Raw genomic sequence first — 22,310 nt, 5'->3', positions numbered from 1 at the left:
TTAATCTGAAACTCTGTTCTCAGGCAATTAAAGGCAAAGGGATAGTGTGTTTAATGGTAATGGAGAGATTCATAAATTTAGTGCTTCAAAGTAATATATTAGAATGTGGTGTTTGACTTTTTTAGATGTCATCATTAATAGCAACCAATAAATTTTACTCTTATTAGTGCTGTGGATAATTCTTTAAAGAAAAAGGTATAAAATATAGTTCTTATTCACTAGGTTGCTTTTAGTATAAAGAATATAAAACATGAAAATATTTTATGTGGAAAATAAGTAAATAGTAAAGACAATGATGTATTAAAAATGCCAATTGAGTGGTACAAACAATGTATCAGTAAAGAAGTAATCTCTAGATAACAGAAGCAGGGCAGGGATAAGGGTCATATCCTTTTAATCTTTATAATCCCAGCACCAGGTTTGGCTCCTAGAAAGTACCCAGAAAATATTTTTATAAGGAAAACAACAGGATGGAGGACACAGTGCCAGTGTCCTACCATAACCTTTCAAAGTTATAACATAAAGAAACAGTGGCATTTTACATTCTATATATATATATATACCCAGTGACTTTTGAGGCCTTTCTTCCTAAAACCCAGAAGCAAGACACTACTTAGAAGTCAGTAGAGTCAGAATTTAGAGGTTGAAGCATTCATCAAATCTAATATGCATTCATTCAACAAATATTTACTGGCTATCTCAGTATATTCTAGTCAGTAATGTACTAGAGTTTGAGGATTTGTTGGTAAACAAAATGAGAAATTTCCTGCACTCAAGGTAACTTCATTTTAATTGAAGAGATAGATAAATATATCTATCATAGGACCTTAAACAGCAATAAATGCTATATATGAAAATAAAGCAGGGAAAAGGAAAATAATAAAATTTTATAAAGTACTCAAGGAAACCTTCTCAAAAAAATATTTCAGCAGTTAACTAAATGATGTAAAGAGGCAGGCTACAAATTATATAGGGAAGAACATTCTAGGCAGAAGGACAAACAAGGGCAGCAACCTAGTATATGAACTTGCTTGGCCATTTTGGGCCACCAAAGACACCAGCAATGTAAGAGATTAAGTCAAAAGAGAAAAGCATCACTTAAGTCAAGAGAAACTATAGGATGGTCAGAAATCTCTGTAATGTAGTTTTAGAGTTAGTAACATGTCCTCAATTCCTTGGATACCTATAATCATTAATTCCTAAAAATCTATAATCTACAATAATCTTAATTATATAATTAAGCTATAATTAAGTTCTCCCAGCATACAAAGCATGATGCTAGCCTTACAATGTAGATTCTGCTAATACCTCTATTTTACTGATGAAGACACTGAGGCTTAAAAAGGCTAAGCAGCTTCCCCAAGCCCCTACAAATGGCAGTTGGTAGAGACAAACCCATGCTCCTAAGATTTATGCTCCTAAATTTTATCCAAGTGACTAATTGGCCTCTGCATAGGGCTGTTAAGCATAAATAAGTCAGTTAACGAGTGAATATAAATTAATGACTGAATGAGACATCCATTGATTCCAAATTACATGTTCAAATGCAATACATGTTCCTTCAAATCTTACACACAAACTGAATTTTTACTTTCAGTGCCTTGTATGGGGGGGGAGGCCTGATCTCTAGTAAACAAATGTGCCAGTAATTGTCTTTATATAGGCACAGCCACAGATTCAGGGAAAACTGAACTTTTTTTTCTGCCAATTGAACTATTTTTTTAAATGAGTTAGTCAGCTATTAAGTAATTTATCAATAATCATATGATGGTTAATTTTATGTGCCAACTTGGCTAGTTATGGTGTCCAGATATTTGGTCAAACGTTATTCTAGATGTTTCTTCTTTTTTTTAATACTGTGCCTTTTATTCCCATGGTGTATTCTTTCCATAACTGGAAGCCTGTATTCCTTTTGTATATTCTTGCCTCCTTTGTCATAGATAAGCTAACAATATAATTGGGGGTTTAATTCTGGGCTCTCTATTTTGATCCATTGATATTTGTGTCTATTTATGTGCCAGTGCCACACTGTTTTGGTTACTGCAGCTTTGTAGTATATCTTAAAATCTGCAATTATGATACCTCCAGCTTTGTTCTTCTTTCTCAGGATTGCTTTGGCTATTCAGGTTCTTTTGTGGTTCTATACAAATTTTAGTATTTGTTCTAGTTTTGTGAAATATGCTGCTGACATTTTAATAGGGATTGCTTTGAATCTGTAGATTGCTTTTGGTGGTATGGACGTTTTAACAATATTAATCCTTCCAATCCATGAGCGTGGAATGTCCCCCATTTGTTTGCATCATCTTCAATTTCTTTCATCAACATTTTATAGTTTTCAAAAAGTACAGGTCTTTTACCTGTTTAAGCTTGTTTCTAGGGTTTTGGGGTTTTTTTGGTTGGGGGGGTGGCATTTTTGGTATATGTTGATTGATTTGCAAGTATTGAATGACCCTTGCATTTCCAGAATAAATCCCAGTTGAGAAAACTGAACTGTTTTAAATATTGGAAAGAAAAGTTGGAACACTTTGAGGGAAACATGTTAGAAAGGTTTTTTCCTACCATCATGATTTCATTTAATCCATTAAAAATATTCTTCTGTTGGGGCACCTGGATGGGTCAGTTGGTTAAGCATCTGACTCGATTTCAGCTCAGATCATGATCTCATGGGCTGTGAGATGGAGACCCACATCAGACTCCATGCTCTTTGGGAAGTCTACTTGAGATTCTCTCCCTCTGCCCCTCCCCCTACTCATATGCTAGTGTGAGCTCTCTCTCTCTCTCTCCATCCCTCTCTCTCTAAAATAAATAAATGTCTTTTAAAAAAAATTATTCTATTAAATTTTCCCGGATGCCTGGCTGGCTCAGTGGTTGAATGTCTGTCTTTGACTCAGGGTGTGATCCTGGGGTCCTGGAATCAAGTCCCACATCAGACTCCACACAGGAAGACTACTTCTCCCTCTGCCTGTGTCTCTGCCTCTCTCTGTGTGTCTCTTATGAATAAATAAATAAAATCTTAAAAAAAAATTTTTTTCCCAAAACCTATCATTAGATTCTGATGTTTTAAACCTTAAGAAATGAAAGCCTATTGAAATCCTTATGATATTTTTAAAGGAATTATTTTGTAGTATATCTCTTAACTCTGACCAAGGTAAATCTTTGCAGTTAAACTCTAGGATTTATGTGAGTTTACTTCTCTTTTTATGAAGTTAATAAATATTTAATACTAGTAGATTCTTAAAATATTTATTTTTCCCACACCAACAAGATGTAATCCTATACAGTAGAGACCAAAAAAATAAAAAATAAAAAAAATAAAAAAAAAAAAAACCAAGACTCTAATACCTTTTCCCAAAGAAGGTAAGTTATTTTTGAAGTGTTGTTTATAATGGTTTTCAAATTGTTTATAGTCTCTGTATATAATTTTTATCCTCTCTTTTGCTTTTATAATAAGATCATTTAAACAGGAAAGTTTGGCTAACACGTTTCTTCTATCTTCATAAAGGTGAAAATTTTCTCGTAATTTGTTCCTTCAGGAGACTAAGAATCTAAAGTTTAATCTCATCTTGTTTACCTATGTAAAATAATTGAAATGATTGTTTATGAAAGAGAGGGAGGCAGTTACCTTTCAGCAAAATAAGTTACTGTCTACCAGTGAATATAAAGGATAGCCTTATCACCCCCTAGATCCCTCCTATGTATATAAGGGAGGAAAAGTATATTTTCCCTCTACCCTTCTAAATTCTTGGCTGGGGCTTCTGTAAGAGAAGACAAATTAATAAGAGAAAAGCATACAAATCAATTTAATGTAAGTTTTACATGACATGGGAGCCTTCATAAGGAAATAAATGAAAGAAGCCTTCATAAGGAAATAAATGAAGAAATGGTTAAACTGAGAGTTTTTATATGAGTCTTAATGAAGAGTGGAGAGTGGCAGGAACATTTGATAGGGCAAAAGGGAGTATGAGCTAAATTTAGCTAAACTAAAGGAAACTTAGCAAGGCCTATTTGCTCACATTACTTGTCCCCCTGTCTTAGAGATACAGATATCCCCATCCTCTGCACATGCCATTTCTCAAATTCCTTCAGCTTAAATTTTCAGTATACCAAGATGCCATATTTAAGAGTACTGTATCTTGAACCCCATCACCTGAAATTCTGCTAAAGCTTTAGTCATTTAGCTTATGATACAAGTATTCCCAGTTAATAAAACAAATACCCTGAAAGAAGAATATTTTAATCTATTATCAAGTCTTGTGATAAGGTAAGGAGAAGCCTATTAAGTCTGAGAGAACTACCCCTAACTTCTGTGGAGCCCAGTAGTATGGGTAAAGAATACAGAAAAGGAAATCTGGAGAACATAAAAACAGACTTTACCCACCTGACAATAAAGACATAATCTCAACTTTGTAGTAAGAAGGAAATTTAGAGATAATCTAATCTAAATTCAATATTAAAGCTGAACAGTTTATGTCAGAGAAACTAACAGCTAAGTTTCTATTGAAATCATATTATTTTTGTTTTTATAAGAAAGAAACTTGAAATGTTAATCTACATAAAGGTTTAAGTCAGTTAAATTCTAATACATTACAGGAATTTCTGAGCAAACAATAACTGCATATTTTAAAGAGGCAATAGAAAGTGTTTCTCATATAGTGGCATAAATTTCATAAGTAATGTTAATAGTTTCAAAGATAATACACAAACCAAACTGTTGTTTTCTTTAATGGTTCTAAATAGAGTTTCAAATTTTCTGAAGTTCATATTAAGAGTGGTCTTAGTCATGTAAATGTGGGACCAACTGATACTATCTATAAACAGAGGTACTTTGAAGGAATATTATTCTCATATCCTTGAATTGAAGGCTGAGGTTTTTGCAGCTTTATTTATAAAGCACTTACTTTTTTTAATATCAGAAGCTTTGGAAAGACAACCTCAGGATTAAATTTTTTAATTTGAAAAACACATAAACTCCGTTGTTTTTATTATTATACCACATTATTCATTCTTAGTAAATGCTAGTGTTGCTCTTGTCTCTGTGTCCTAAAGAATTAGTTTCTAAAAATTTCTTCAAAGTAATTTAGATACTTGTGTTCAGAGCTGAATTAAGGTACATTAACTGTTGAAGAGCCCCTATTTGTTCTGAGACTCATCCACAGCCCTAGTTCCTGAGTGCCATATAGTCTCATTCAATCAGTCCGCCAATCCTATCTGAGGGCAGTGGGGAAACAGAGTTAAGTCAGAACCCCTGCTGACCAGGAGTTCACAATTTTATGGCTAAGAGAGACACATTAAATAGATAATTCCAATTCAATGTGAAATGGTTTCTGTTTGAGACACACCCAGAAGGCCATGGGAATATAAGGATGATCACCCAAGCTAGGTGATCTGAGGCAGGTCTTGGGAGACGTATAGTAATTACCCCAGAAATGAAGAGGAAAAGGACATTTTAGACTGAAAAAAAAAAATACTGTATGCATGCACAGAGAGGGTGAGAAGACACATTCAGGAAATTACAAGTACTCTGGATATGCGTGGCTGGAAAACATGAGAGTAGGAAATGACACCAAAGTAGGCAAAGGTAGCTTCATGGAGAATGTTGCATAACATGCTAAGAAATTTGAGTTTTATTCCAAAGACTATGAGAAAGTATTAAAGAATTTTGATCAGAGAAGTAGCATGCTCACATTTCTATCTTGTAGGGATTTATGCATGTGGAAGAAGATGAGAGTGGAGGTAAGGAACAGGCAAGACCAGAAGGATGGAATCCTTTGATATGCATAAACATTTCTCCATATTTGTAGTCACAAAGGGGGAAATCTTTAGCTTTGCCCTAAAATAAATCAGTTTTAGTAAACCCTTTGGGTCAATATCTATGCTGGAGAAAATCCAGAGAAATACATTTTAGTGCTATTTCTTTCCCTTTTCTCTTTCTATGTATTAAAAAAGGTAATTCTGTATCATGGCACTTACAAGTGTTGATAGGTGGTGGTGCCACTAGCTAGGAAGGCTATGAGATACTTAACATATTTGTGCTTATACAAGTTATTCTAGGTTTGACACAATTCTGAAATTCATTTACTCAGCAAATATACATGTATTCTAAGCACTGTATTAAATAAAGCATTATGAGAGTTCCATAGATGAGATAAATACAGATCCTATAAATTGTTTTAAGTCTTGATGGAAGTCAAGTATATTAGCATTAGGATGTTTTATATAAGATCAAACTGCTGGGCAGCCCCGGTGGTGCAGCGGTTTAGCGCCGCCTGCAGCCCAGGGCGTGATCCTGGAGACTGGGGATCGAGTCCCACATCGGGCTCTCTGTGTGGTGCCTGCTTCTCCCTCTGTGTCTCTGCCTCACTCTCTCTCTCTCTCTGTCTCTATGAATAAATAAAATAAAAAAATCTTTAAAAAAAAAAGATCAAACTGCTGTCATGGGAGATGTACAGATACTTTGGGAAGGCAAGTTTTCATGGAGGAAACACTTGAAGGATGGATATTGTTTGAACACTCAAAAAATGGAGAAAAAAAATTTAGGCAGAGAAAGCTGCAGGAGCTAAGCAGGACATATACTGGAAACAGTGTGTGACTGATGTGGTTGGAAGTGAAGTAGTTAGGTCTTATTCATGTGGACTCACCTGAGACATTTGGGCTTTGTCTTATAGGCAACCATGAAAGGTTTCTTAACAAGGATATGATAATCAGAAGTTTGTTTTTTAAATTTTAATTTAACAGTATTGTGAAGAGAATGGATTTCCAAGGGAAACGATAAGAGTTGAAGAAAACAAAAAGCTACCATAATAGTCTGTGCTCAAGGGAGTAAGTATCTGAAATAGGCAGTTAGTCATGGGAACAGAGATAGGAAGATGAGATTTATTAGTGCTTTAAAATGTTGGATGTTGCCACTGATGAAGTTTAAACTGATTTGGTGGATGGTGATGTCATTCAAAGAAAGCAGCAACAGATTTAGCAAGGAGAAATGGTGATCTCTAAAGATACAATTTTCTATTGATTAATGCTATTTAATTACACTCTATATGAGGAAACTATGGGCTTAATTCCATATTCTCTTTTGGCTATTGTTATATTAAAGGTATAGCCTTTACTTTGGACTCTATAACACTAATTATAATTAGTTAGCATAGCAACCAAACAAAGCCAACAAAGTGGTTTGATGAAATGCTGGTGTGTTTCGTTTATAGAGGTATGAAGTCACTAAGTGTGGTACCCAGCAAAAATGCTGTGGCCTTTTAGTGTTTAGAAAAATATGAGATTGTTTCTGGGTTAAATTTTGAGCTGTTAGATATTTTAAAGCCATTATTAAATCCTTTTGTGAAGTGAACAATCTTTCTAGATTATGAACATTTACCTATTTAATATACCTATATTATTCTCAGAGGGATATTTTATGGTGCATCTACTTGTAATATTTGTTATATAGACTGACTTATAAATATAGGAAGGTCTTCATATCTTAGAAACCTAAAAGATGATGCATGTCATCCTTATCTGTTTATACTATTCTAATAATCCAAGTCTTTTCTCACACATGTTTTAAAATACTTGTTCTGACTTATTTATACATTGGAATACCAGATTTTGTTTAATGTGAAAATTTATGTTTATTATAAGTACACACTCGAATGTTTTTTTGGTAATGTCTACCAAATGGAATGTTGAGTTGAATGCTGTGTTTTGGAGAAAGGAACAGCTTACTGCAAGGTCACCAGTTGCCAATGAAAAATCACGTTTACTGGAATATATCACAGAGCGCAATCAGTGTAATAAACACTTGATTCAAATACCTGACTAGGTGCCTGCACAGTGTAATAAACAACTTGATTCAAATACCTGACTAGGTGCCTGCTATACTATTTTTATAGCTACTATTGTTCTATAGTAGAGGTTTCATTGTAATTACTAATGATTTCTTTAATCACGTACTTTATCTTTTAATTCTTTCAAGAATGTCATCAAAAATCCTAACACTAAAAATGTTTTATGAACACTGAAAGGTTAAAAAGTTACTGTTTATGAGAGCCACTGCCACTTTTGTCAAAACCAATCTGAAAATTGTAATGGACATTGTTACACTATAAAGATGTATATATGATTGGAGGCAATTACCACATAAATACTTTGGCTTCTAGATTCTAAACTAAGTACTTTGAAGATGAAACTTTTTAAGTTCTTAGTTTCTAAAATAGCAGAGTGTCTGGCTGTTGGGTAGAGTACTCACTACAGAACTTCAAGTGTGGTTATTGCTTACCCCATATCTGTGTTTATGCTGACAAACAATGGCTTTTTTAAATACAAAAGGCAAATGTAGAGTATCCAAATTTTTGTCTAGAATATGAGGAAAGCAGTGAAGTGACACTTGTAATCCTCAAATATGTATTGTTGCATGCTGATTTCTAATACTGCCTTAGTATTAAGAACCCATACACACTTGTCTTCCACTGCAGTACAATGAAGTCAAACTGAAGTTCTTAAAGCATGGAGAAAGTGCTTATCTCAGATGTGTTCTCTAACATTTTGCTCTCCTTGCCATATTTTGCCCACTACTAATTAGTAACTATATGTCAGAAACTGCCTTCTATCACACTCTTATTCTGTCTAATTAACACAAAATATACGAAATCTGTCCTTCACTCAGTTTTCAGATACTTAATATTTTATTATGATTATGGAGGACTCAGAAGGTAAAGAAAAGTATTCAACTACCTACCTTTACAATATAATCTGGCAGCCTCTCACATGTTTAGAAATTGCATAACAGAGTTTTGCTTCATCATTATGATATAGGTTTCACATAAGAAACCTACATTTCGGGCAGCCCCAATGGCCCAGCGGTTTGGCGCTGCCTTCAGCCCAGGGTACGATCCTGGAGACCTGGGATCGAGTCCCACGTCAAGCTCCCTGCCTGGAGCCTGCTTCTCCCTCTGCCTGTGTCTCTGCCTCTCTCTATGTGTCTGTCATGAATAAATAAATAAAATCTTAAAAAAAAAAAGGAAAGAAAGAAAGAAGAGAGAGAGAAAGAAAGAAAGAAAGAAAGAAAGAAAGAAAGAAAGAAAGAAAGAAAGAAAAGAAAAGAAAGAAAGCTACATTTCTAATGTAGGTAGAGAAACTTAAGTACCAAGGAAGCAAGAGCCTTAAATCAAAATTTTCTTCATTGTTCAACTTACTTAAATAAAAAAGTAATGTTCATGGTAAATGTATTAATATGTAATTAGGCCAATTTCCTTCTGTTATTTGCCAGTAATGTAGTTAAGGATAGATATTTAGAGGTTTGACTACTCTAAGAGCATTCATGCTTACCTAATCCTATTTGCACTAGTTTTATGACAAGTGAGTTCTTGGATGAGTACTTTTAAATGTTTTCTAGAACTTTTTGATTGAACTAAACTAAGAATAGTGGAGTGTGGTTTAAAGTTTTTATTTCTGTTGTACCTTATCTTTCAAAATGTTAAGATAGGTGCAGCCTCGGTGGCGCAGCGGTTTAGCACCGCCTGCAGCCCAGGGTGTGATCCTAGAGACCCAGAATCCAGTCCCACATCGAGCTTCCTGCATGGAGCCTGCTTCTCCCTCTGCCTGTGTCTCTGCCTCTCTCTCTCTTTCTCTCTCTCTGAATGAATGAATGAATGAATGAATGAATAAATAAATAAATAAATAAATAAATAAATAAATAAATAAATCTTTTTAAAAAAATGTTAAGATAGCTTTAAAAAGGTTTGGAATACTTATGCATTTTGGTTTATAATTTTCTTTTTCCCAAAAAGTCTCTGCTACCATCATATTTTGTCAAGCATTTTAACATTTAATATAGATTTTTTAAAAATCAAATTATAAAGCACAACCAACAGAAAATCCTAGGATAGTAACAAGTTTATGACTTATGTCTAGTAACTAAAAAGCATTTTGGACTGAAATCTTTAAAAGCACGTAAGAAATTGGTGATGAGTTGATAAAACCATCTAGATGGTCCTCTATGATTTAGATACAGATTTTAGATATTGGGTATTTGGGTACACATGAGTACTTTTTTAAGCCAAGTATTTGTAGAATTTATCTTGTTAAATAAATATTATTTTTAGAGTCACTAATTTTCTAATATGTAGCTGAACAAATTATATATAGCAGGCTTTCAAGTGTAACTTACATTGTAAAGCTTAACACAGTTTAAGCATTGTCTTTTGTCTTTTATTTTTTATTTTCAAGGGAGAGAAACTAATTGGCTCAGCCAGCATCAGATATTCACCTTCACCCTTCCCTTCTCTACTGTCTGTTCAGCCATGATTGTGGAAGGATCATCTGATACAAACATGATAATCTAGGCTCACCCTTTCATGGGAACAATAGTTGAGGCTCTTTCAAACAAAGTGGGAGGTGGGCAAACAACCCAAATATATCTAGGATAGATTTGTACAGTTTTTGCTACTATAAAAGCACTGGAAAGAAAAAAATGTTCACAGTTGATAAGGGCTGTTTGATAAACAAATTCTCTTGCAACTGATTCAGACTGGCAAATGTAGAATCATTTGCGGAAAACATTTGAGTTGTTAGGTTCTTAGTTTGTGGTATCCAAATTTTTCATTTTAAGACATGTTCTACCTGAATATAAAAGTACTATCAGAGTAATTATATGCTGAGAAGAAAGCCCTGACTGTTGATGAAAACTGCAATTGAGAATATTCAGTAATTGTCAATGTTTGAGAAACTAGTGCTGATAAGATCCAGAGGTGATCCACCCATAATCATAAATTATTTGTCCAATCTAGAAGACTGTAATTAAACAATGTACACTGGTATGCTATGCTAGTGTTTACTTGACCTCTTTTCTAATTTTTCAAAACTTTTTATAGTTCTTTCCTTTGTTACTAATGCCAAAAAAAAAATGATGAAGCAGCAACCGAGTAGAAAATTTCAAATGTAAGATATATGGTCAATCTTTGCCATCATTCTTGAGAGTGGGAGCCTCAATTTCTCCTCTCACCATTAATGAGAGAGAAAGAGAGGCAGAGAAACATAAAGAGAGAAGTAGAATTCTAAAGATGAACCTACGAACTGGGGCAATTGAGAAATTGTCATGTCAATAAGTAATTATAATTTTCCCCTTCTACAATGATGACTAATGAGTTTTGAGGAGGGATATTAGTTGCTTGTGGCATAACTTTTTAAAATTCTATTGCTCTTCCATTTTTTAAGAGACATCTAAGGGAAATGCCTCTATTGAGCATATAAATATCCCCTCCATGGTCATCAGTCAGTGATTGTTGAGGGAGGGAAGACAGATTGCCTAGACTTCTTATAATAAACGAGTTTTCACATAATAGCCTTTCTTCACATTGTTGCCAAAGTACAAATGTGATTTGTAAATTCTCTGCTTAAAATAATTTTTTATTTTCATTGTTCTAGGATAAAGACTAATATTATCAACATGACCTACAAGACCCTGCTTGGTCTGGCCTCTGAATTCATTTCTCAGCTCATCTTACCTCATGCTACACTTGTTCTCTAAATTCTGCTGGCACTGGCCTTTGTTTCTCTTTATGGGCCATGTGCCTAACACTTCTATAAGCCTAATATTCTGCCTGAAATGTTTATCCCTTCCACTACCCTGTCCCACCTCCACTCCATCCCTTTGTCTAATTAACTTTTATTAATTTTTCCAATTTTAACTCACCTGTCACTTGCTTTCTCAGTGAAAACCTTTGCTGCCCTCCCCAAGTTGATATATCCTATCAGAGTATCTTATCCCTCTCTTCTAGAACAATTTTCACAGTTATTTTATGTTTATTTGAAGAGTTATTTGATTAATAATAACATTTAAGAATGGCTTCCTCAGGGCACCTGGGTGGCTTAATTGGTTAAGTATCTACCTTAACCATGATCTCAGAGTCCTAGGATCAGCCTCACCTCAGGATCCCTGCTCAATGGGAAATCTGCTTCTCCCTCTCCCTCTGACCCTCGCTCTCACTTGTGCATTCTCTCTCTCTCTCTCAATTTCTCTAAAATAAATAAAAATCTTTTTTAAAAAACCTTCCTCTATACACTCTCTATATGAAGAATTGTCTTTTTAATTGTACTTTATTTTGGGGGGATATATATATCCCCCCAAATATATATATATATATGATATATGGGCCTTTATTTTTAAATTTTCTGTAGTAAATCTGGAGAGTCCAAGAAGCATAATTTGTTAAACATCATGGCATCTATTGGCAGGAACAGGTATTATTGACAGATAATAAATAACATTAAACAGGATCTCACATTTCAAATAAATTTAAATACCTTGGGAATTGTTGAAAGACTAAAATCATAATTATTATTTAATCTACCTCTCTGGTTTCATCATCTGCCACTTCTTGAAATATGCTATGCCTTAGTTGGGGGCATATTTTTTAACACCATATGATGTTACTAATACATGCTTTTAATTCCAAAATTAAAAGTAATACTCAGTGAAGTCATATGAACGATTCTAAAGTGCAAATATAATAATACATTACCCCTTTAGAGAGCATAAAATTGGAAAGAATAGAAATATCAGCTAAATTCAGTTGAGAAATGGACAACAGAAGTGTTTCCAACCAGTGCTAATGACCTAATCAACTCTAAAGAGGGTCCTGGTTAGCAGTCACTTGCCTAAAGTAGATAGGTTTTGTAGTATCAAGTTAGGTCTGAGAATATGTGATTGACTATATTACTTCAGAGCTGTAAAATAATCATGGTAATAATAATGAACTGAAAGCCATGAATATTGTGTAACCCATGGGATTGCTGCATCCTGATCACTTTTGCAGTACTTTGTTTAATCAGTGAAGTCTTTCAGTTTTCAACTCATCTTCTTCCTTTCCTTTTTTCATTACATTTTCATATTTAACTTTTTTTTCTGTAGCAATACCTTACTTCATTTAGATAAAATACTCACTAGAGCATTCAAGACGTTAAGAACTGTCAAAGTTCTTAAGGGGAGGGGTGGTAGGTAGGATGCCTGGGTGGCTCAGTGGTTGAGTATCTGCCTTGGGCTCAGGGCATGACTCCCACATTGGGCTTCCCTCGAGGAGTCTGCTTCTCCCTCTGCCTATGTCTCTGCCTCTCTCTGTATGTCTGTCATGAATAAATAAATAAAATCTTAAAAAAAAAAAGTTCAGGGGGGATAAAACACTAAAAACTAGAAGTAAAATAAATAAGTCTTTGAAGTAGTAATTAGTAAAAGCTTATTGTGCACATACCAAAAAGTCTACAAATCAGGAGCACTCAAACAAAAGTGTGAAATGAGGCTCAAGGATATATTGTTATAAAGCAGCTTTTACAATGTGGAGGCAGTTACTGTTTATTTTTCACTTTGGTTACAATATTAGAATTTTCTTAAATGAAAAGGAATTGATTAGGGGTTACCTCATCAATTTGGGGCAACAGTTTAAGTTTTATGATTTTCAGAGGCATAAGCCAGAAGTGACCAAGGTTAAGTTGGCCTCACTTGTCTTGCAAAATAAGTCAAACTAAAGTTTGCTTGTATGACTAAACTAGTTTTGTCTGCTCAGGGAATTTTTAAATCTGGTTTTGTTTGTACATTTATTTCAATGTACTGTCTTCTGTGAATCAATTCCCTCTGTGAGTTTCCCTCACACACTCACTTCTACACACAAATGTTTTCCTTAAGCTTTCTTTCTCAGTTTTATTCGGGGTCATATTTCAGGCAGCATCAACATTCCATTCAGTGCTGCCTTCACTGCAGAAGGAGAGCTTACCCAGGGCCCTTTCACTACTGTGCTCCAGAGCTTCAAAGGAAAGGTCATTGTCATCGTGGGGCATGTGGCAAAGCACACAGCAGAGGTAAGTGTATGCAGAAATGTCATATGCACATAATTGTTTTAGGAGAGCTTGGTTCTTGTCTTAGGGAGTAGAATGAATCTTGAGGACAACAGAAAATGAGCAAAGTGATAGAAGTTTATGAAGCAGAGATACAGAGAAAGCTCTCAAAAGTGAGAGGGTCCCAATAGGGTTGCCACTGAGGGCATTTACAGTCTGTCTTTTATAGGAAACTGACCAGGGAACTTGGCAAATTTCTTGTCAACATCAGGGTGGATATTTAGAACAAACATAGTGGACTTGTAACAAGCAAGATTTTTTTTTTTTTTTTAAATATGGTGAGCACAGGGGATCCCTGGGTGGCTCAGCAGTTTGGTGCCTGCCTTTGGCCCAGGGCGTGATCCTGGAGTCCCGGGATCGAGTCCCATGTCAGACTCCTGGCATGGAGCCTGCTTCTCCCTCTGCCAGTGTCTCTGCCTCTTTCTCTCTCTCTCTCTCTCTCTCTGGGTGTGTGTCTATCATAAATAAATAAGTAAGTCTATAAATAAATAAATAAATAAGGTGAGCACAAACACGGTGTTCCCTTATTTCTGATTAATATCTCCTCCTATCCTTTCTCTATATCTGGGACTTCTGTAGCCATTACTTAGTAGCCATTAAGGAGGGATACTTCCTAACATTTAGAGCTAGGGAGCCAGGTTCATTTTTTTCTGATTTTTCTGTCTCACCTCTTGGGTTGGGTAGGAACCTGACTCTGGGGCCTTTCCTTATCTTTCCCTGCCTAGCCCCGTCTGCCCCTAACTCATTCCTACATCATAATGATACCCGGAAGAGTATATTTCCACAGGAATTAGCCACAAATCAAACGAGCTTTCAAGATCTGACTATATTCTTACACTGAAAAGCTTATTCACCTTTTCCAAGTAAAAGAATTAATGCTTTTTTCTCGGTGTGCAACATCAAGATCAGTAGTAAACTTAGATCCAAATGATAAGCTATGGTGTTTCATTTTTGTTTTTGTTTTTGAACTTCTTTCTGAAATTGCATAGAAATAGCTTCTATTCTTTCCATGGGAAAAGCACACTGGGGCTTGGCTGGGTTCTCTGAAAGCTTATCATGATGGAATTTATTGGATTTGGAGATTTTATTTACTGTAGGCTCAAAACTTTTTGATGATAGAGAATTCAGGAAGGATATCAATTTTCATATACGAGAATATGAAAAAATAAAATGTTTCCCTCTTCCCTATGTTCTAAGTGAATTGAAAATAAAACAAGGAGTAGCATATGGAGGTCAAAAATATCACTTATTTTTTTTTTATAAAAGACAAGTTGGAAAATATAATTTAATATGAGAGCCAAGGGGATCCCTGGGTGGCGCAGTGGTTTGGCGCCTGCCTTTGGCCCAGGGCACGATCCTGGAGACCTGGGATCGAATCCCATGTCGGGCTCCCGGTGCATGGAGCCTGCTTCTCCCTCTGCCTGTGTCTCTGCCTCTCTCTCTCTGTGACTATCATAAATAAATAAAAATTAAAAAAAAAATAATATGAGAGCCAAATGGGCTTGCTCACAAATCCCCCAGAACTGGTGAACAAAATCCAGATACAGGCAACACTGAACCAGGATAAACCCTTTTTCTAAAGGAGGGACGAATCTGTTCCTGGAAAAGTAATAGAAGTAGTTTGTTCCTGCAGGTAGCTTATTTCCAGAATGAAGAAAGGTAAGGCGGAGCCTTCCCAAATTTACCAATCAAGTAAATCACTCCTCCACTACCCTGGGCAGAGTGAAGAGAGGGACAAAAAGAAAGTTAGAAATACACCTAGAAAAACTTCTCAAAGAATTCAGCGGTGGAGATAAAATATTCCACTCTAACATGTGCATTCCTTAATGTCTATATATACTGAATAATCTAGAAATGTAGTGAGATGAAAACTTTAAACCTTTTGGTCCTAGACCATTTTAAGCATCCAGTAATCCTTATCTCAGAAGTACGGGGCTAATGGTAACAATGGTTTTTGACACTAAATGATGGTCATCCCTGATGAGGAACCTTAATTGAACATACTAAAGAAGTATCTGAGTGGTTATTAGTTATGACATATATCACTCACTCATGTTTTATATAATTATTTCAGGCATCTGACAGGGAACAATTTAAATACACCTATTTCAGAGAAAGTATACTAAATGATAAATGTGCAATTTTAAGTAAATGAGAACATTTTAAAAGTAATGTCATGATATCTAAATTGTTTTAATGTAAATTGTTAGACAATAATAATTGCCATTCTTATTTTATTACTACCATAATCCTACTGCTGCATTAATCTGTACTGCCATAGCATTCCAATGAAAAATATAAATTTTCAATTACAATGCATATCAATACATTCAAGCCACAGAAATACTATTGAAAAGCACGTATTTCTGGGTTCCAAGTGATAGACAACCTTAGGGAGAAGTCCTTACAATGATAGTTATTGACTGTCTTTGTAAATAGCAAGTACTTTTCATATGTCATCTCATTTCATTCTACACAACATTCTTCTATGAGGGAGGCATTCTATGCATTTTACATATGAGTAAACCTTAGACTTAAAGTTTAATTTGCCTGTTTCAGAGCCAGGTTTGAAACACAACTCCATTATGACTCCATTATGGCCACCCTCTTAGTAAGTTCTTAAGGCTTTTGAGTCTGATGCTGCCATTGGTCCTGTTTTCTGTATGTTTGTTTTTAAATAGACTTATTCTGACTTCTAACTAATCACAATAGTTCTTCCTAGTATATGAAACCAAGACTTGAAATAAACTTCCATGCTCTTTAGGCTGACAAGCTTAAGGCTCTATTTTTATAAAGCATTCACCATTTGAAAGATGGTTATCTAATAAGTAGACTCTGTATAATTTAATTTTCTTAAATATGCTGAATGCTTTAAAGCATCCTACTCATTGTACTAATATCTAGAATTGTGTTCTAACTTTACCATAAAGTTTAAAACATATATAAAAATATGTAGATAACTAATTTATTTCATTAAATAATCAGTTATAAAGCATTTGTCATTTGTTATATGCTATAAAACACTATGAAATGCTATATCATAGTGCAAATTTAAAAGTTCAAAATATGAAGAAAATCTGGAAGCATGACTATTTGTATGAAATAATAACAATATATGATAATAATGATAAATGAAGAGCCATCACATGAATAAATTAGCCAATGTCTTCCTTATCAGAAACTTATGAATAATTCCTTCTTCTTCAAATTGCATGGTCATTAGTACTTGTAGACAACAAACAAGTTGTATGCTCAACTATTCATGCTTCAATCCAACATCAGGAAATTATTTTTGAGAAAAGAATTCAGTATTTGGGAGCACCTGAGTGGCTCAGTATTTGAGCATCTGCCTTTGGCTCAGGTCATGATCCTGGGTCCTGGGATCAAGTTCCATATTTGGCTCCCTATGGGGAGCCTGCTTCTCCCTCTGCCTACATCTCTGCCTCTATCTCTCATGAATAAATAAATAAAATCTTTTTTAAAAAGGAATATTTATATAGAGATGTATTTTCATAATTTTTCTCACTATAGGGTTAAAAACTTCAGATATTTGCTTATGCTGTTTATCTGCTGTACAGATCTGTATGACTTTACTAATGCTTCCCCACCACCACCACATAAGTTGGAAGCATCTCAGTTTAAAGTCTATTTACCGGAATTCTGTGTATTCGTGGTAGTAGGTAGCTTCCATTTGTTCCACCTTTCATTCTAGATTCATTTTCCACACTTCTTCATTCTTCTCTCTGCCTTAGGAGGCTGGCTTCCATGTTCTCTGGCTTCCAGCTATTGAGCTAATGGGAAGTTGTGACAAGTTATGGGAGGGAAAGAGTCAAGGGTATTTATCCTCTTGTATTCTTCCCTCAAAAATCATCTCAGGTTTGCTGAATTCCTCTACTGAAGGTTAACACTTCTCCCTAGAAAGCCTTCTCTAACTACTCTCTTTCCAGCTCCTAATCCCTTTGGCTCTAGGGTATGAAGAAAACATGCAAATGGGCAATAAGCACATGAAAAGATACTTGACATCATTAGTCTTTACTGAAATAAAAATCAAAACCACAATGGAATACTACTTCACACCTAACCGTTGGCAAGGATATGGAAAATTTGGAAAGAAATTCTGGCTCAAGGCTGGTAGGAATGTAAAATGATGCAACTTCTGTAGAAATCAGTTTAACAGTTTGGCAATTCCATCAAAACATAAATGTAGTATTACATTATGACCAGCAATTCCACCCTTATGTAAATACCCAAAAGAATAGAAAACACTAACTCAAACAGATACATACTTGTATGCCAGTGTTTATAGCACTAATCAGAATGCCAAAAGGTGGAAACAACCCAAGTGTCTAGCAACAGATGAATGAATAAACAGAATATAGAATATACATACAGTGTAATATTATTCAGCCATAAAAAGGAATGAAGTTCTGATGCATACTGCAGTGTGGATGAACCTTAAAAAGCTCATGCTAAATTGAAATAAACCAAACACAAAAGGACAAATATTCTGTGATTCCACTTAAATGAACTATCTGTTATAGGCAAATTCATGGAAACAGAAAGTAAATTAGTGTTATTAAGGGCTGAGAGAGGGGAGAATCTGAGTTTTTCTTAATGAGTACAGCGTTTCTATTTGAGATGATAAGAAATTTTGGAAATAACTAGTGGTGACAGTTGTATACCATTGTGAATGTACTTAATGCCATTGAATTGTACACCTAAAAATGGTTAAAATAGCAATTTTTAAAAAGTTCTAGGTTTGGGTATGTTCAGACTTCCCTACTTTACACAGTTCATCTGAGCCCTACAATTTTTGGTCAAACAGTAGTAGAGACTCTTTCATAAGAGCTCTCATATCTTCTTCCCCTGTGAGTATTAAAAAAAGAAAACAAACAAAACACAGTGATTTCCAAGCAACTAACAGGTTTTCTTCTAAGTTAAAATCAGTGCACTGCAGCTGGCAGGGTCCTATTTTGAAAAGAGTAAGGAAGCCATGGTTGAACACTGTGAAAAGAAAGCAGAGGTACCAATTCTAGTTAGTACAGTTACAAATTATCTTTGCAAAAGTTTATGATTTTTATGTCAAACCCATATTTGGACTAGGAAATTTCTTACTTACAAAACAGTAGGTACTGATTGTAATTCTTCTGGTTTTACATCTTCTTTTAAGACCTAGTAAAAGAACTAAACTGGAAATCTAACAAATAAAAATATTAAATGGAATAGATTATATCTCAATAAAATAAAATGGCTCTCAATATTTAATTCAACATGTAGCAAAATATCATTGAGCAACTTCAAGAAAGAAAAAAAATGAGCCTCTTACCTAGTGTGTAACAGTATTAAAATCACCCATTTGACATATGAATTAGGACCAGAGTGTCTTTTGTAATACAGATATGAAGAATTTACTCTATAATGGCCAAGTGTATTGAATATGTTGTCTAAAATGACATAGGAGAGGGCAAAACAGATCTGAGAATTACAGCTTATTTGTGTACCTGACAAAAATTGGAAAATATATGATCCTGTTTTATGTATGTATTCACTATTTCCTGTAATTACAATTGATTAACGATTTATTGGTTTCTTTGTACTTACTACTTCATAGGGCTTTTGTATTTGGCCTAGCTTCTGCATTAAATACACCAGGAAACTTTTAGAATCTGCCATTTCTAACCTAGCTAAAACATCGCTTTTCCCCTGAACAAGGCAAAAAAAGAGGACTACAAGATCTTAGTGTAATTAGGGTACCACATAGGGCTTCTCCTTCTAAGTCCTACTCAATCTCACTTGTCAGGTCATCTTTAATTCATTCACCTTATGCTATAGGTTAAATTAAGCAGTGAGCTATTACATAATTAAGCACATCCAGATATTCTGAGAACAATGTCATGTCAGCATCAAGGAATGTCAGGTGTTCTCAGATAATTGAAGTGGAGTCCTGAGTCTCTGAACTGTGTACTGCTGCTCCAAAGGGTGGGTCAGATTTTGTGCTGATCCTTGCTGCTGTGTGACTGAGTTTAACTTGACAAATCAAACAAATGCAGACTGCATAGTTAGTAGGGTTAATAGGAGTAGGAAGACTTCTGTATCAAAAGAAGGGTAAAGTCAATTCAGGCTTCATGTAACATTTGAAATGAAAAAGATGGCAAGATATCATTCTTGTCTCACTGCAGAGATAATCATCTTTTTAAAACTCACATGAGAAACTGCACTTTGGTAAGCCAGAATTAGATTTCCTGGGCATAGAAGGAAAACATGCCAGCATGATCTGTACAGAAAGCACCATAAAAGACATCCCTTACAAAACTGAAAGGTGCTGAATTAATCTCAGACAGCCTGTGTATAAATCTGTGTATATTCAGATCAGTAGGGAGAGGCAGAGATAAATCCACCATCCAAATTATGGATTAAATGAACCCATGAGAAGAATCATTGTTATATCCTTGAGCAGATTACTCAGATTAAAGGAAATTTTTATTTTTAACATTAATCAAATATTACCTGAGGAGAAATGTATGCATACATTTTGTGTTTTGATACCATTACACTACCCCACTCCCAACATAAGGTCCAAGTCTCGTATCTCTGCTGGACAAAATACCATCATGCACTGACATCTTTCCTAGAAATAAATTACAATGTTTAAGGAGAATGTTAACAGCACGGTAGCATGCTTTAATGTGTAATGGGGTTACTTTTTTTTCTCCCCTGTGGGGAAAGAATGTAGTAAGATCCAACTCTAGAGCTAGTGATAGCTATCAGACTGGAAAATGGCCAACAACATGGACCAGAACAAAATGAAACTCCAGCTGGTGTTTCTCTACCTTTACTAAGTCTTTTAGAAAAACACTAAATATTGTATTGTTGTATTAGTCACTGAAATGTGTAAGACTTTATAATTACCCTATCCAGATTATATTTTGTAGTTATAAGACCACAAGAATTTCATCCCTGCCAGTGTACCACATTCTAAAGGTTATCTAAGAAAGAAATTAATGAAATCTTTGCATTTCACACTGTCTTGTCAACCCTTTAGAAAATATGAGGAACATCTTGTCTTTCCCTTAAAATGCCTTACTCTTGGCATAAAATTAGTGCTTTTCTTTTGTCATCAAAAGAAATACTCATCTGAGAACATAAGAGCCAGTGACAGTAATCAGCCTTGTGTACTATTATTGCTATTATTCTTTCCTTTAAAATAAAACAATGCAAAACAAAACAAAAAAAAAATAGAAAAGAGCCAAACATATATTTTCGAATAACAGTTGATTTAGAAACCTAGACAAGAGATGATTTTGGTGGAGGTTCTAGGACTAAAGAGTGTGAGTGCCTGATACATTCTACATACCCAAGTAAGAATTAAAATTATAAAATGGCATGTTATCAACTGCAAATAATCATATTCGTAAAAGGAAAGCATGCCGTTGCAGCTATTTTTCTAAAAAAAAATGACCGTCCATTTGTGTTTATTTACCCTCCTCTGGAAGCCAGTGTTATTTGGTTTGGGATGTTAGGTTGAAAGTCGGTCTGTACTACAGTAATGTAAGGCTTCCACATTGTCATCCCTTGGCAAGAGTGCTCAGAGGGGACTAGGTGACTCTGAAAACACTTTGAGCCAATTCAGCATATGTTGTCCCCACAGTAAACTTCACTGGCTCCAGATAGTATCTACCTAGTCTTCAGATTAATATAATACTTTTAAACTTTTAAACTTTTGTATGAGATCTCTTACCTGTCAGAAAATATATTAGGCCTCTTTATAATTGTGCCTTAAGCATTTTGGTAAAGAATGGGAAGTGAATCTCTTTTATGAGTTCCAAATATGCAAGGAATTCTTTCTTGGTCATTTTAGACCCATAAGCACTGGCTATGGTTAAAGTTGGCTTTCTTCCTGGCTTATTCTTTGCCTTCTTGTCAGCAAATGTTTTGGTCTGTGGGTTTATATCAGATTATAAGGAAACATTTTAGATATTAATGTGGCTTGAACACACTAGACATAATATGAGACCTACAAGTAACAGTGAAAAGTCTTCCATATAACATTTGTTAAATGATGGAGGATAACTTACTTTAAAAGACCACCCAGCTAAAACTTGCCCTATAGAGTCCCTGTTCTCATAACTTTTCAAAGGATTTGTGAAGTAAAAAGCACCGTGGGAGCCTTAAAACACCTAACCAGACTTTGTTTTTTAAACATCTTTACTAGATGTATTATGTGTACAAGCAGTTTTTAAAAAGACAGAGGGAACACATTTCCAATTTTCAGGAAAAACTGCCAAGTCATCATCTGAATCTTGTGATCTCTGGCACCTTATATTCATGACCTGTCACAAGATGAAAGTTATCTTTTCTCAGTATGTGTTATTCTACGTACCCACCCTGCCCTCCACGGCCCACCATTTAATTAATTACTCCTTACCACAGGA

General features: G+C 34.9%; 1 protein-coding gene and 1 long non-coding RNA gene across 8 annotated transcripts in view; one reads left to right on the top strand and one right to left on the bottom strand.

Moving 5' to 3' along the window:
* Positions 1–22,310, top strand: part of TBCK (TBC1 domain containing kinase) — a 222,567-nt gene that overhangs the window by 186,283 nt on the left and 13,974 nt on the right. For all 5 annotated transcript variants that reach the window (XM_025465822.3, XM_035709619.2, XM_035709620.2 and 2 more), the window contains one exon: positions 13,683–13,842. In XM_025465822.3, coding sequence (XP_025321607.1) covers positions 13,683–13,842 — 160 coding nt within the window. The remainder of the gene's footprint in view (positions 1–13,682; positions 13,843–22,310) is intronic.
* The window catches only part of LOC112671602 (uncharacterized), a 54,008-nt gene that overhangs the window by 19,562 nt on the left and 12,136 nt on the right, over positions 1–22,310 (bottom strand). For all 3 annotated transcript variants that reach the window (XR_007407836.1, XR_003143721.3, XR_007407835.1), the window contains exon 2: positions 17,532–17,669. This is a non-coding gene — a long non-coding RNA (uncharacterized LOC112671602). The remainder of the gene's footprint in view (positions 1–17,531; positions 17,670–22,310) is intronic.

This window comes from Canis lupus, chromosome 32, assembly GCF_003254725.2.
Source record: "Canis lupus dingo isolate Sandy chromosome 32, ASM325472v2, whole genome shotgun sequence".
NCBI classification, from domain to species: Eukaryota; Metazoa; Chordata; class Mammalia; order Carnivora; family Canidae; genus Canis; species Canis lupus.
Note: the sequence above shows the minus strand (reverse complement) of the source record. Positions and strands in the feature narration are given on the sequence as shown.